This window comes from Protobothrops mucrosquamatus, unplaced genomic scaffold (genome assembly GCF_001527695.2).
Source record: "Protobothrops mucrosquamatus isolate PMUCROS unplaced genomic scaffold, P.Mucros_1.0 scaffold14, whole genome shotgun sequence".
Classification (NCBI taxonomy): Eukaryota; Metazoa; Chordata; class Lepidosauria; order Squamata; family Viperidae; genus Protobothrops; species Protobothrops mucrosquamatus.
In genome coordinates, this window is record NW_015386401.1 from 2,704,204 (window position 1) to 2,719,203 (window position 15,000).

General features: G+C 47.3%; 1 protein-coding gene across 1 annotated transcript in view; it reads left to right on the forward strand.

Moving 5' to 3' along the window:
- Positions 1–15,000, forward strand: part of NCAN (neurocan) — a 79,974-nt gene that overhangs the window by 21,538 nt on the left and 43,436 nt on the right. Inside the window, 2 exon segments of the mRNA XM_029283095.1 lie at positions 5,979–6,491; positions 6,663–6,953. Coding sequence (XP_029138928.1) covers positions 5,979–6,491; positions 6,663–6,953 — 804 coding nt within the window.

Here is a 15,000-nt window from a genome sequence, read left to right on the forward strand (position 1 = left end):
AGTATAGAAATAGAGTTACTAGTATTGACCTAAGGGGAAGTAGGATATATTAAAATAATAATAGATTAGTTATATGTATAACTGAGTTAATTATATTGAAATAATTTGAATTGTACAAATATGATTTTGTTTTGATTAATTGATGGCCTTGCCACCATGTAAAATAAAACCAATAAAAAATTTTGTTGAAAAAAAAAAAGGAGACAAGCAACCTAGAATTAAGGAATAATTTCCTGATAGAACAATTAACCAGTGGAACGACATGCTTCCAGAAGCTGTGGGTGCTCCAATACTGGCAGTTTTTAAGAAGAGACTGGACAGCCATTTGTCTGAAATGGTATAGGGTTTTCTGCCTGAGCAGGAGGTTGGACTAGATGACCTGCAAGGTCCCTTCCAACTCTGTTATTCTGTATTCTGTAAAAAAAAAACCTAAACCCATAGAGGTAATACAGGTAGTCCTTGACTTACAACTATTTATTTAGTGACTGTTCTAAGTTACAACGGCCCTGAAGAAGGGACTTATACCCCAGTCCTTGCACTTGCCCTATAAGCCACATGTTCAAATTTGGGGCACTTGGTAACAGGCATGTATCTACGATGACTGCAGAAGCAACTCAGGGTCCTCTGATCACCACTTGCAACCTTTCTAACCAGCTTCTGACAAGCAAAGTCAACGGGGGTAGCCGGAGTCATTTAATGACCCCATGATTCACTTAACAATTGCAGTGATTTGCTTAACAACTGTGCCCCCCCTAAAAAAGTCCTAAAATCAGACACAGCTCACTGAACAATCATCTGGCTTAGCCAGGGGAATTCTGGTTTCAGTTGTTGGGGGGGGGGGGTAAGTCAAGGACGACCTGCGTTCCAAGAGAAAAATGTGTAATTTGTAAGCCACTCAGAGTCGCCGTTATAAGGAAGATGAGTGGCATAAAAATTTAATAAATAAATGAAAGCACTAAAGACAGCTCCATAGAGCTGCTTTTATGATCTTAGTCTCAAAAGATGGCAAGGTTACTTAAAACACAAACACTGTCTTCGTTCCGACAGATGAAACTCTTCAAAAGAACTTTGAGGCGTTGTTTACCTTAAAGGATCTTTTATTCGAGTAGCATAATATCGGCACTTACATAATCGAAGCCAAAAACTGAATTCCCCTCCCCTGGGCACCTAGTATCAAAGCACAATTCCCTCCTCCAATTTACAGTCATAAATCACATTCCCCAATTAGCTTGAAGCGAGGGCTTCCTCTCCAGCTCTCCAGCCCCCCAATTCTTTATCAGTTCTGGGCTCAATAACCTTGATTCTCACTAAGTTTAGTGTTGTTATGTCTAGCTGGACTCTCATTCACATCCCCCTCCCCAGCATCATCTAACCCTAAAAGCAAAAGGTAAAAAATGACTACATTTCCATCTGTTGTCAATGCAAAAACATCCAATGTTAGCAGCGTTGACAAACACACTGTAGGAAGTGACCAGGTGGAGCCTGAGGGGGAGGTCAAATGTATCATCAATTTGTAGTCTCTAACCCCCCCTCTCCCCCAGACATAAATCTGCCTCCCTTGAAGTCCGTTGAGTCTTACCAGCTGCCTTGACTGTTAGTCATTCATATTCTTGTTGTTTAGTTTGCATGAAATACACCTGTAGTAATTTTAAACTCTATCCTGGCTGCTGACATTTTGCACCTGACACATACCAACAGTATGATGCACAGAGAGTCTTCGACTTACAACAGTTCATTTAGTGACTGTTCAAAGTTACAATAGCACTGAAAAACGTGACTTACGATCGTTTTTCACAGCTACAACCGTTGCAGCCTCCCCATGATCATGTGATCAAAATCTGGACACTCGGCAACTGGATGATATTTATGACGCATGCAGTATCCCAAGATCACCTGATCACCTTTTGTGACAAGCATAGTCCATGGGGAAGCCAGGTTCATTTAACGACCAGGTTTACTAACATCAATCGCAGTGATTGACTTAACAAGGGTGGCAAAAAGGTTGTGAAATGGTGCAAAACTCGCTTAAGAAATGTCTCACTTAACAACAGAAATTTTGTGGTCTTAAATTGAGGACTACTAATACTTACTGGGGTGACGGGTAAGGAATTATTTTAGTATCAAACAAGACTACGGTCTGTTTGAAGCTAAATCAACTCCCTGCAGAACCCCAATAGGTTAATTCTCCCAGTAAAGACCCATTGAGGTGTGTCATCCAATGGACTGTTTTCTATCCCCAACTGTGCTCACTGGATGTGTTTAAGTTAGTTACTGCATTCTCATTTTCTAGGCTCACGTATACCTTGAAGCATAAACTAACCAGCAGGCTCCGTTAAAACTAATCAAGCTTAGCATGTGGTCCAGTTACAGTTGTTCAACAGACCTGCTAAAGCATGTCATACAAACCCAGGCATGGTGGAATTCATCTGTTGGACTACACCAGGGGTAGGCAACCTTGGCTCTTTTATGACTCGCGGACTTCAACTCCCAGAATTCCTGAGCCAGCCAAGGTTGCCTACCCCTGGACTACACTTACCATTCTCTTTCCCATCTCTCTGAGCTCAAATGGGTGGTGAAGTAATGGTGGGAGGGGAATACAGCCTCCCCCGACCTGTCCTTTGCAACATCGATCATGATCAGTTATTGCTGTTGTTGTTGTATAGATTGTGGTCTTCAATCTAAGGCAGTGATGGCTAACCTATGGCACGGGTGCCAGAGGCGGCACTCAGAGCTTTCTCTGTGGGAACGCACGTTGTCGCCCCAGTCCTAGGCCTTCAGCTGGGTTTTATAAAACCTTTTCGCTTTAGGCCTCCGCCGCCATGTGCAAAAAAAAAAAAGGTTCAATCAGTCAATTTCAACTTCTCGTGGGAAAAAAAAAGTTCTTGCAAAGTTGGAATTGATTGATTGAACTTTTTAGTCCCACCCAGTCTGCCGTTACCACTGCAGCCATGCCCACCCAATTGGCCACACCCAGCCAATGGGCAACACCCACCCGACACTTGACGATGCATAAGTGGGTTTTCGGTTGCAGTTTGGGCACTCAGTCTCTAAAAGGTTCGCCATCACTGATCTAAGGGAAAATAAATAAAACATACCCATACACACTTATAAATACATATGGTTCTTTCTTCAATAGCTTAAAGTGGTATACATGGCATGCTTGCTTCCAATTATAAGATAAATACTCTATAGGAGTAGGCAACCTTGGCTCTTTTATGACTCGTGGACTTCAACTCCCAGAATTCCTGAGCCAGCATGGCTCAGCTTGGAAATCTCTCCCTTTCCCCTCAGCATGGCTGGCTCAGGAATTCTGGGAGTTGAAGTCCACGAGTCATAAAAGAGTCAAGGTTGCCTACCCCTGCTCTATAACATATTACAGATAGTCCTCGACTTACAACAGTTCATTTAGTGATGATTTGAAGTTACAATAGCACTGAAAAAAGTGACTTATGACTGTTTTTCACACTTACTGTATGAATGTTGCAGCATCCCCATAATCATGTGATGAAAATTCAGATGCCATGTATTTATGACAGTTGCAGTGTCCCAGCATAATGTGATCACCTTTTGCAACCTTCTGATAAATAAAGTCAATGGGAAAACCAGATTCCCTTAACAACTGTGTTACTAACTTAACAACTGCAGTGATTCACTTAACAGTTGTGGCAAGAAAAGTTGTAAAATGGGGCAAAACTCCCTTAACAAATGTCTTCCTTAGCAACATAAATTTGAGGCTCAATTGTGGTTGTTAGTTGAGGACTACCTGTACAGTGTAAGGGCTATACAAATAGTTTCTGACTTACAACCACAACTGAGCCTAAAATTTCTGTTGCTAGGCAAGACAGTTGTTAAGTGAGTTTTGCCCCATTTTACGACCTTTTTTGCCACAGTTGTTAAGTGAATCGCTGTAGTTGTTATATTAGTAACACGGTTGTTAAGTAAATCTGGTTTCCCCATTGACTTTGCTTCTCAGAAGATCACAACAGGAGATCACATGACCCCCAGGGACAATGCAATCGTCATAAATATGAGTCGGTTGCCGAGCGTCTGAATTTTGATCAAGCGACCGTGGGGAAGCTACAATGGTCGTAAGTGTGAAAAACGCTTATAAGTCACTTTTTTCCCCTTACCGTTGTAATTTCGAACGGTCACTAACCGAGGGGTTTATTTTTCTTTTCTTTTTGGGCGGAAATCAGAATGCCCGTTTCTGCGAAAAACATAAATGTGACTGTGGGACACTGCAAACTGCCATAAATGCAGGCTGGTTGTCAAGTGCCCGAAATATGGTCACGTGATCCCAGGGAGGCAGCCATTGGAACATGGAATCTGGGTTGTAAAGTAGCCCTGGGGAGGCCTGCCATAAGTTCAACTGTTCGCTAAGTGACCGTCATAAGTCGAGGACTACCTGTACTGATTCAGGTTCAAAGCTTTGCTTTCAGCATATATCGGACCAAGATTCCTCTGGCAGCTTGTCCAATGTAGACTGGAATAATGATGAAGATCGTTGCTAAGTTAATTATACTTGCACGCTGGCCTTCTCTGCACTCCCTCTTAAGGCTCACAGACACCCCCACATTCTGTGCTTCAGGGGAGGCCTATTAGTATGCCGGAGGCATTGCCTGAACGCATCTGTCTGAGCTGCACGAGTGAATGTTTCTCCCCTCCCTTCTTACCCTTTCCTATTTTGAATATAAATGCTTTCAATCCAAGCTTTGCATGCCTCGCTGGCTCATTTGTTTTTTAATCTATCTTTTCTCTCTTTTAATTTTTCTAGAACAGCCCTTGGCAATTCTTTACCTCAGGTGCACTGGACTTCAACTCCCAGAATACCTCAGTCAGGACGGCCATGACTAAAGGTTCTGGGAGTTGCAGTCCAGCACATTTAACAGAATAACAGAGTTGGAAGGGACTTTGGAGGTCTTCCAATCCAACCCTCTGCTCCAGCAGGAAACCCTATACCAGTGGTGGCGAACCTATGGCACGGGTGCCAGAGGCGGCACTCGGAGCCCTCTCTGTGGGCACATGTGCCGTTGCCCCAGACTTGCCTCCCCCCAAGACCCCCTCCTCACCAGCAGCCCTCCTGGAGGAGAGTCGCCCCGAGCGTGGCCCACGCGGAGCAGTGCAGCCAAGGACATGGCAGCCAGGCAGCGTAGACAAGACTCTGCCCTCACACCCCATTGCGCACAGTTGATGCTGCGGGGCGCGGGCAGAGGGCGTGCCTGCCATGGCGCTGCTGGGTGATCTGCGGTGGGCTCTGAAGGCGATGAGTGGCCCTGCGAGCAGAGTGGGGGCGGGCAGGGGGTAGAGCGGGGGCGGGGCCAGTTTTTGGGCACTCGGCCTCTAAAAGGTTCACCATCACTGCCCTATACCAGGGGTAGGCAACCTTGGCTCTTTTATGACTCATGGACTTCAACTCCCAGAATTCCTGAGCCAGCACTGGCTCAGGAATTCTGGGAGTTGAAGTCCATGAGTCATAAAAGAGCCAAGGTTGCCTACCCCTGCCCTATACCATTTCAGACAAATGGTTGTGCAGTCTCTTCTTGGAAACCTCTGGTGGTGGAACACCCACAACGTCTGGAGACGTCATTCTACTGATTAATTGTTCTCACTGTCAGGAAATTTCTTCTTAATTCTAGGTTAGTTCTCTTCTTGATTAGTTTCCATCCATTGCTTCTTGTCCTGCCTCCAGTTGCTTTGGAGAAGAGGTCTGACTCCCTCTTCCTTGTGGCAGCCCCTGAGATATTGGAATACTGCTATCATGTCACCCCTCGTCCCTCTCTTCATTAATCTAGACATACCCAATTCCCGCAAACGTTCCTCATATGTTTTAGCCTCCAGTCCCCTGATCATCTTTGTTGCTGTTTTCTGCACTCTTTCCAGAGTCTCAATTTGGAAGGCTTTTCTTCAGGTGTTGAGTTTTTCCTGAATCTACTCTACCCTGAGCCAAGTTAACAATTTCTATTTTTATCTCTTTGCAGGGCATCAGTTGGCCAAGATACCCGACAGAGCACCCTTTGGAGAAGGAAATGTGCAGCAGCCCATGGACCAATATTCTGAGGGAAGCCACGAATCAGGAATTGAGAACATCTTGGTGGAGCACGATCCTGATCTGTCCTTTCTGAGCCAGAATGAGCTATTCCCCAGGGAAAATGAGGAAGCTATCATGTCAGCAGACTCCAAAGAATCAGCCAAGGATTTTTATGGCCCCTTACACAAAGCGGCAGTGCCATTACTGGAAGAAGACGAGCAGCTCCAGATGGTAACTACTTTCCCAGTTGGAAGAGAAAGCATGGAAGAGAGGTCCATGGTACCCAATATCTCTTTTCTAAATGGGGAAGTTAGAGGAGCTTCCACAGAACCCTCCGTAGATGTTCTTCACGATGGCAAACTGTTCACTGTAGTTGATGGTGCTGATCAGATGAACGTCACTGAAGAGTCACCGAGCGTGGTTTCAGTGATGGGCAAGATGTCTTTGGAAAGGGACCCTGAAGGTGGCATCTCACCAGAAGCGATCCCTCATTCGGTCACCTCAACCTGGTTGCAGGGAAATACAGAGGGTTTATTCCCACGGGATACTGCTTCTCCTCAACCCTCTCAAATTCAAATCCTAAAGGAGCATCCAACAATTCCCTTCCTAATTCCTTCCCCCACTTCTCCAAAAGACCACCCCACTGCCACTGGGGCAACACCATCTTTGGCTGGCATCCCTGAGAAGAATGTTTACACTGGACTGAATGGGCGGTACTTCCAGGAACAGTGGAAAGAAGAGCTGGCTGTTGATGGGAACCCAGAACGTAGCACCATGCTACCTACTGCGTTGACTGTCTTGGCCTTAGCAGGGCGTGAAATGGTAGACAATGCCATTGAGGCTTCAGCTGGTGTGGTCCCAAGCTCTGCCTCCACTCTTGAGGGAGGTGTAAGCTACTCGCTGTCCAACGAAGTTGATGGAAACAGTAAGTTGATTTGGAACTTGGTTTCTGCTGAAACATCCTTCCATCGAGTGTAGGGAGCCTGCAGATTGTGGAAGCACCTTAAGACAGAGGGATCTTTCCTAATGGGAATGGCTGGGCTTAGATCCCATTTTCAGAGCCGGGGTGGCACAGTGGTTAGAATGCAGTATTGCAGGCTATTTCTGCCGACTGCCAGGAGTTCGATTCTGACCGACTCAAGGTTGATTCAGCCTTCCATCTTTCCAAGATCAATAAAATGAGGACCCAGATGGTGGGGGGGGGCAATATTCTGACTCTATAAACTGCTTAGAGAGGGTTGTAAAGCGCTGTATATAAGTCTAAGTGCTATTGCTATTCATATCCCACAGTACTGTGAAGGGATACCAAATCAGGATTATTGCGGGACAATATTACAGTAGCTAGACTTGGTACACCAGAGGAAGCCCTCGACTTATAACCACAACTGGGACCAGAAAATTCATCATTAAGCGGTGTGGATGTTAAGTGAGGCATCATGTAACTCAGGGGTGTCTAACTCAAATTTCATTGAGGGCCGCATCAGCATTATGCTTGTCCTCAAAGGGCATTATGCTTGTCCTCAAAGTTGCATGCAAGACTATCATATTGTGTCGTCCCCCCCCCTCACGCATTGAGCCTCCCGTTTCGTGTTTCCTCCCGTCTTTGGGGAAGAGTCTTGTGGGAAAGGGCAGCACAGATGATAGGAAGAGGGGGAGGGAAAGGCAACGAGGCAGGGAGGGGTGAGAACTGAAGAAACACACAGCCTGAGGGTCTTCCGTCCGTTCTCTTTCCTTCCCTCCCTTTCCTTCCCTCGCCAGCCCCTCCCTCTCAGGCAGAGGATGTTTTAGCCATGCCCGCCCCCCCCTGCCCCTGCGGTCACTGCTGCCACGCAGCTCCACCTGTTGGAGAGGCTCCCACTGCCCGTCCTCTGCTAGGGCTGCTGCCCCTGCAAGACACCCAAAGAGGGAGGAGGTAACTACTCAGTCACCTCCTCCTCCTCCTAGACCAGTGGTTCTCAACCTGTGGGTCGGGACCCCATTTGGGGTCGATCGACCATTTCATGGGGGTCGCCAAGCAAGGCTGTCCACCATTTTTTTTGTCCGCCATTTTTTTCCCCTTTTCCGGCGGGTGCCTTACCTCCCTTGGGCTGGGCCAGCTGGTGGTCGGCCTGCTCCGTCTCTGCCGCTTGCCAGCTACGCCTCGGCCGGCGCAGGGGGCGGAACCACGCATGCACGGCGCTCCCGGGCAGGGAAAGTCCTCGACTTATGACCGGTTGGGTAGTCCTCGACTTACGACCGGTTTAGTCCTCGACTTACGACCAGTTTAGTCCTCGACTTATGACCGGTTTAGTCCTTGACTTACGACCGGTTGGGGTCGCGGCATTAAAAAGGTTGAGAACCACTGTCCTAGACTGCTTGTGGGCCAGATCTAAACACATCAGGGGCCAGATCTGGCCCACAGGCCTTGAGTTTGACATGTCTGATGCAACTGAACCTCATTTTATGAACCTCTTTGCCATGGTCATCACAGGACCATGACTTGCAACCTTCCCTGCTAGCTTCCCCGTTGACTTTGCTTGTTGGACGCCTGTTGAGGAGGTCACAAATGGTGAATTGAACTGAATAATTTATTTGACCAAGTCTGATTAGACATGCAAGGAATTCGTCTCTGGTACGGAAGCCCTCAGTGTGATGTCGGTGATCACATGATTGCAGGATGCTGCAATGATTGTAAGTGTCAGCTGCGTGCCAAGTGCCCAAATCACAATCACGTGACTATGGATACCCTGTGACAGTCATATGTATGAGGACTGGTCGTAAGTCATTTTTTCCATGCCATTGTATCTTCAAATGGTCACTAAATGAATGGGATTATAAGTGAAGGATTACCTATAATTCTGGTTGTAGCCACAGAAGGGGTACGGTATATTGGATAAGTATAATGTCCGTTTTGATCAAGTGCTACATTTCAGTTTTATGTCCTATCTCAGTGGTGGTGAACCTATGGCACGAGTGCCAGAGGCGGCACTCAGAGCCCTCTCTGTGGGTACATGTGCCATTGCTCCAGCCCCGCCTCCCCCCGCGGCCCCCTCCACACCAGCAGCCCCCCCAGAGGAGAGTCGCCCCCTCTATTCTATTCTATGGTTGTCTATTCTATGCCCGCCTGGAGCAGCGCAGCCAAGGACATGGCAGCTGGGCAGTGGGGACAAGACTCTGCTCTTGCGCCCCGTCGCCAACAGATGCTGCTGCTGGGCACAGATGGAGGGCGTGCCCGCCATGGCGCTGCTGGGCCACCTGGGCAATCTGCGGCAGGCTGTGGAGGTGATGGGTGGCCCTGCAGGTGGGTGGGGGTGGGGCAGGGGTGAAGTGGAGTGGAGTGGGTGCGGTGCAGGGGGTGTGGGGCGGGGTGGGCAGTTTTTGGGCACTCGGTCTCTAAAAGGTTCACCATCACTGTCCTATCTCATCTCCAGATAAGTGGGGGGGGCAGCTTGGTGCCTCCTTTTTGGTGCATTTCCCATGGCCAACAAATTTAATTTAAAAAGAGGGGGAAAACTAGCAGAATTTTCTTTTCTTTATAACATTTTTTCACATACATTAATTGCTAAAGTTAAAAGAACACATGGGGAGTGCCAGGGTAGGTGTGGAAGAATTGACTCACTCTCCATATGCTAATAAATTGCTTACATTAGTCCCTGTTGCAGAAAGCAATCTGGGATAGCGGTGTTCAGATTTTTTACCCCAGAGCCCTCTCTGAAATAATCACTGCTTTCTTGATTTGGCTGGGTTCAAATCCCCATTTGGCCCTAAAGCTCGATGCAAACCTTATCTCTCGACTGCTTTACCTCACAGGGTTGTCGAGAAGATTTTCAAGCAATGGCCTCTATCACTTGTGCAGTCTTAACATTTAACGCGAGCTGTGGTGGCACAGTGCTTAGAATGCAAGATTGCAGGCTGAAGCTCTGCTCACTGTCAGGAGTTCGATCCTGACCGGCTCAAGGTTGACTCAGCCTTCCATCGTTCCGAGATTGGGAAAAATGAGGACCCAGATTGTTGGGAAGGCAATAGGCTGACTCTGTAAACCGCTTAGAGAGGGCCATAGAAGTGGTATATAAGTCTAAGTGTCTGTGGCAGGGGTCCCCAAACCCTGGTCTGTGGACCAGTACTGGGCCGCGGCATGCCAGCAATCGCCCCGCACAAACAAGCAACACCCCATCCACAGGATGCAGGCAGCGCACAAAACTACACACCTCCCGGTCCATGGAAAAACCTCTTTCCACGGAATCGGTCCCTGGTGCCCAAAAGGTTGGGGACCTCTGGTCTATGGAGATTCTCAGTCATCCAGGTCGTGATTCTATCTGCCAGCTCTGTTCCATTCCATTTTATTCTACGGTTGTCTCAAAGGTGCTTTTTTCAAAAGGCAACTGGACTATGTTTTTCCTTAAGGAAGAAGGAAGACGTTTCGCTTCTCATCCCTGAACTGATGAAGCTTCCTGGATGGGAAGCGAAATGTCTTTTTCTTCCTGAAGGAAAAACAGTTGCTTTTTGAAAAAAAGCACCTCTGAGATCAGCCTAAGTGCCATGGCTATTTAGTTATGTATTTATTAAATTTATATGCTGCCCGTCTCATTATCGAGCGACTCTGGGTGATTTGGTATAGGAAACAGGACAAAAATGTAGTTTATAGCATCTATAACAGTGGTGGCGAACCTATGGCACGCGTGCCAGAGGCGGCACTCGGAGCCCTCTCTGTGGGCACGCGCACCCTTGCCCCAGCCCCACCTCCTCCCGTGGCCTCCTCCTCATCAGCAGCCCCCCTGGAAGAGAGTTGTCCCTGGGCACGGCCCACACAGAGCAGCGCAGCCAAGGACATAGCCGGGCAGCAGGGACAAGACTCCGCCCTCACGCCCCATAGCGTGCAGATGATGCTGTGGGGTGTGGGTGGAGGGCGTGGCTGCCATGGCACTGCAGGGCTGCCTGGGTGATCTGCTGCGGTGGGCCATGGAGGCGGTGCGTGGCCCTGCGGGTTGGTGGGGCAGGGGGTGGGCGGGGGTGGAGCAGGCAGGGCAGGAGGCAGAGCGGGGTGGGGGGCAGTTTTTGGGCACTCGGTCTCTAAAAGGTTCGCCATCACTGATCTATAATGTATATATGATGGGTTATATTTCTTAGGAAGATCCCTGTGTTTATGTCTGAGGGATATCAGATGGAATTCTCTCAGCCTTCCCATTTCAAACCCCCCACTCTGCCTTTTGGGCTGCTGATTCTGGGTGGATTTTAACTCTCTTTCCCTCTGCTCCAAAATCCTTTTTCCTGCGTGGCTTTAAAACCCTTGCCTCCTGAAAGAGCTAAGTAGCCATTGGTGCCAATTAGCACATGTTTGCAACCTGCTGTAATGCACTCAGGCATAATTTCGTCTGCAAAAGTGTTAGCACCAATTAAGAGAGGGATGAGAGAGAGCGGCAGTCTCTGAAGGCAGAGCTATTTTGCAAGTGTGCATAATTTTGACACTTACGGCTGCACAGAGGTTTGGGTGAGTCGTTGCCGATGCTCAAATTAAGAAAAAGCATCTGGTGCAGTGCTGAGCTGTGGGGGTGGCAGCTGGCAGAGCTGGCAGAGGAGGGGAGGGAGAAAAAGACCAAAAAAGGACCAAGAAATCAGGATAGGAAGAACGGAATTCTAGAAAGTTAACCTGCTTGGCATACAGGTAGTCCTCAAGTTAGGACCGGCCACTTAGCAACTATTCGAAATTATGACCTACCTTAAAAAGGGACTTATGACCTGGAACCAAATTTCCGATGGCCCTTCCCAGTCATGTTGTGCTCAGCAACACAGCTGCATTTAGGGCCATTTGCAGCACCCTGTGGTCACATGACCACAATTGGTAATGTTTTTGCTGAAAATCTACATTTACTTCTAGTTTTGAACAAATCCCTGCCATAGCAAGCAACGGCATTTGCTTAACGACCACTGCAAAACACATAAAATTGAGCTGGTTACATGACCTGTTTTACGACCATTACGACTTATAACTTACGACTTATGTAATGGGCAGGTTCCAATAAGGGCGTAACTCGAGGACTCCCTGTACTTCTCTCCAACTTTCTTGTTATCAATTCCATTCAATCAAAACCCAGAGAAAGCGGGGGGGGGGGGGCTCTGATATCTTAATGATACCAATAAGAATATTAGGTTTATCACACCCACATCAAGAGGGATGGCTTTAATTTGGATTCTTGGAAAAGCAGTCCCGGTGTCAACGCTGCTAACATCGGGTGTTTTTGCATTGACAACAGATGGAAATGTAGCCATCTTTTCCCTTTCGCTTTTAGAGTTAGATGGTGCTGGGGGGGGGAATGTGAATGAGAGTCCAGTTAGACATAACAACACTAAACGTAGCGTGAGAATCAAGGTTATTGAGCCCAGAGCTGATAAAAAATTGGCGGGCTGGAGAGCTGGAGAGGAAGCCCCGTGCTTCAAGCTAATTGGGGAATGTGATTTATGACAGTTAATTGGAGGAGGGAATTGTGCTTTGATACTATGCGCCCAGGGGAGGGGAATTTAGTTTTGGCTTCTATTGTGTAGTGCCGATATTATGCTACTCAAATAAAAGATCCTTTAAGGTAAACAATGCCTCAAAGTTCTTTTGAAGAGTTTCATCTGTCGGAACCATGACACCAGGGAGTCTTCCATTCTCTCTTGCCCTCCTTGTGGGATTCCTGGAGGATCTGGGTGGCCCCTGTAAGGTACAGGATGCTGAATTAGGAAACCCCGTGATCTATTCCAATGCTATCCTTTTAGGCTCTTAAAGATTTTAATCTACAGCAACTGCCACAAAATCTTGTCGCACGAAGTGCTTTTCTTTAGCGCTGCAGCTTCTCCACTCTATATCCTCTCCAGTCCCTTAACATTAAGAATTCAATATAAGATGGGCAGCTATATAAATGTCTTCAATAAATAAATAAATAAATAAATAAATAAATAAATAAATAAATAAATAGTCAGCAGCCCTGTCAATTAAGGGGTGTGTGTGTGTGTGTCTCCTTCTCTATAGGTTGTCCTCGACTTACGATCACAGTTGAGCCCAAAATTTCAGTTGCTAAGCGAGACAGTTCTTAAGCGAGTTTTACCCCACGTTACGACCTTTCCTGCCACAGTTGTTAAGGTGAATCACTGCAGTTGTTAAGTTAGTGATTCGGTTGTTGAGTGAACCTGGCTTCCCCATTGACTTTGGTTTTCAGAAGGTGGCAAAAGGGGATCCCCGTGATCCCCAGGACACTGAAACCGTCATAAATAGGAACCAGTTGCCAAGCATCCAAATTTTGATCGTGGAAATTCTGCAACGGTCGCAAGTGTGAAGAATGGTCGGGTCACTTTTTCAGTGCTGTTGTGACTTTCAATGGTCACTAAATGAACTGTTGTAAGTAGAGGACTCTCTGTACAAACCTAGAGGCGGGTTGTCCTAAGGCAGGGGTAGACAACCTTGGCTCTTTTATGACTCGTGGACTTCAACTCCCAGAATTCCTGAGCCAGCTATAGCTGGCTCAGGAATTCTGGGAGTTGAAGTCCACGAGTCATAAAAGAGCCAAGGTTGCCTACCCCTGTCCTAAGGCAGTGGTTCTCAACCTGTGGGTCGGGACCCCATTTGGGGTCGATCGACCATTTCACGGGGGTCGCCAAGCAAGGCTGTCCGCCATTTTTTTTTGTCCATTTTTTTTCCCCTTTTCCGGCGGGTGCCTTACCTCCCTTGGGCTGGGCCAGCTGGTGGTCGGCCTGCTCTGTCTCTGCTGCTTGCCAGCTACGCCTCGGCCGGCGCAGGGGGCGGAACCACGCATGCGCGGCGCTCCCGGGCAGGGAAAGTCCTCGACTCACGACCGGTTGGGTAGTCCTCAACTTACGACCGGTTTAGTCCTCGACTTACGACCGGTTTAGTCCTCGACTTACGACTGGTTGGGGTCGCGGCATTAAAAAGGTTGAGAACCACTGTCCTAAGGTATTTATATCTCTGCAAATCTTCGAGTTCTCCTGATCCTATTCATACTGTCCTTGGGGACAGGGGAACGGGATTTCTTTGTTGTTGTTTTTTAAATAAACACTGACAGTGTGAATGTCCAAATATTTTGAGCCATCCTCTTCAGGAGAATTCTATGTGAACTTGGGCAGACAACCATGCCCTGTTGTGGGCATTTTGAAAAGAAAAAAAAACCCAGATGGATTCATTATTATTTTTCATTAGTCGGGCTATATTCTTTTGCCTTCTTATGGCCCCTGGAAAAATTGATGTATTAATGGTTGCTTATGCTTCATCCCTCATTCCAGTGGGCGCTCAGACTAGTGTACAGGGATCAGGTGCCACGAACAATATGAAATAATAAAGTATAAATCGCCAAATGAAAAGGATAAAGACACATTTTTGCTTGCTGGAACAGAGGGCAAAGCCAATGATCATGCGGGCAGCTGCTTTCCACGCTGGTGTGTAAAAGGAGGCAGTTTCGATATCTGGCACCTTGGAAGGCATTTCAGAGTCACGATCCTTCTGTAGAAAAAGCCGTCCTCACTGTGCTTTGACACGGTCTTCTCTTAACAAAAGACCCATCCAGTAATCCTGCCAAAGGAAGGCTTTTTTTCCCCCTCGTCTACGAGAGAAAGACAGATCTTTCTGAATTTTAAACAAAAAGCATGTGCTGAAACTGACTAAGGATTCTGGACTGAGGGGAATACATTGTTCATGGGACTGAAAGAAAGGGAGGAAAAGGGAAATGGTGGAAGGGAGGGAGGGAGGAGGGCAGGAAGGGAGGGAGGGAGGGGAAAGGAGAGGAGAGGAGAGGAAAGGAAAGGAGCATGAGAGGTAGACAACCATAGAAAAGTAACTGGATAGGCAGACTGATCATAGACATAGACACAGACAGGTAAAGAGAAGGAATTAGAGAGCAATTAATAGGTAGATATATAACTACTGAAAGCCAATTCTTTAATTGCTATAGAAAATGTCCCCCCTTTCTCCGATACATTCTCTCTGTCTCTGTCTCTCTCTCTCT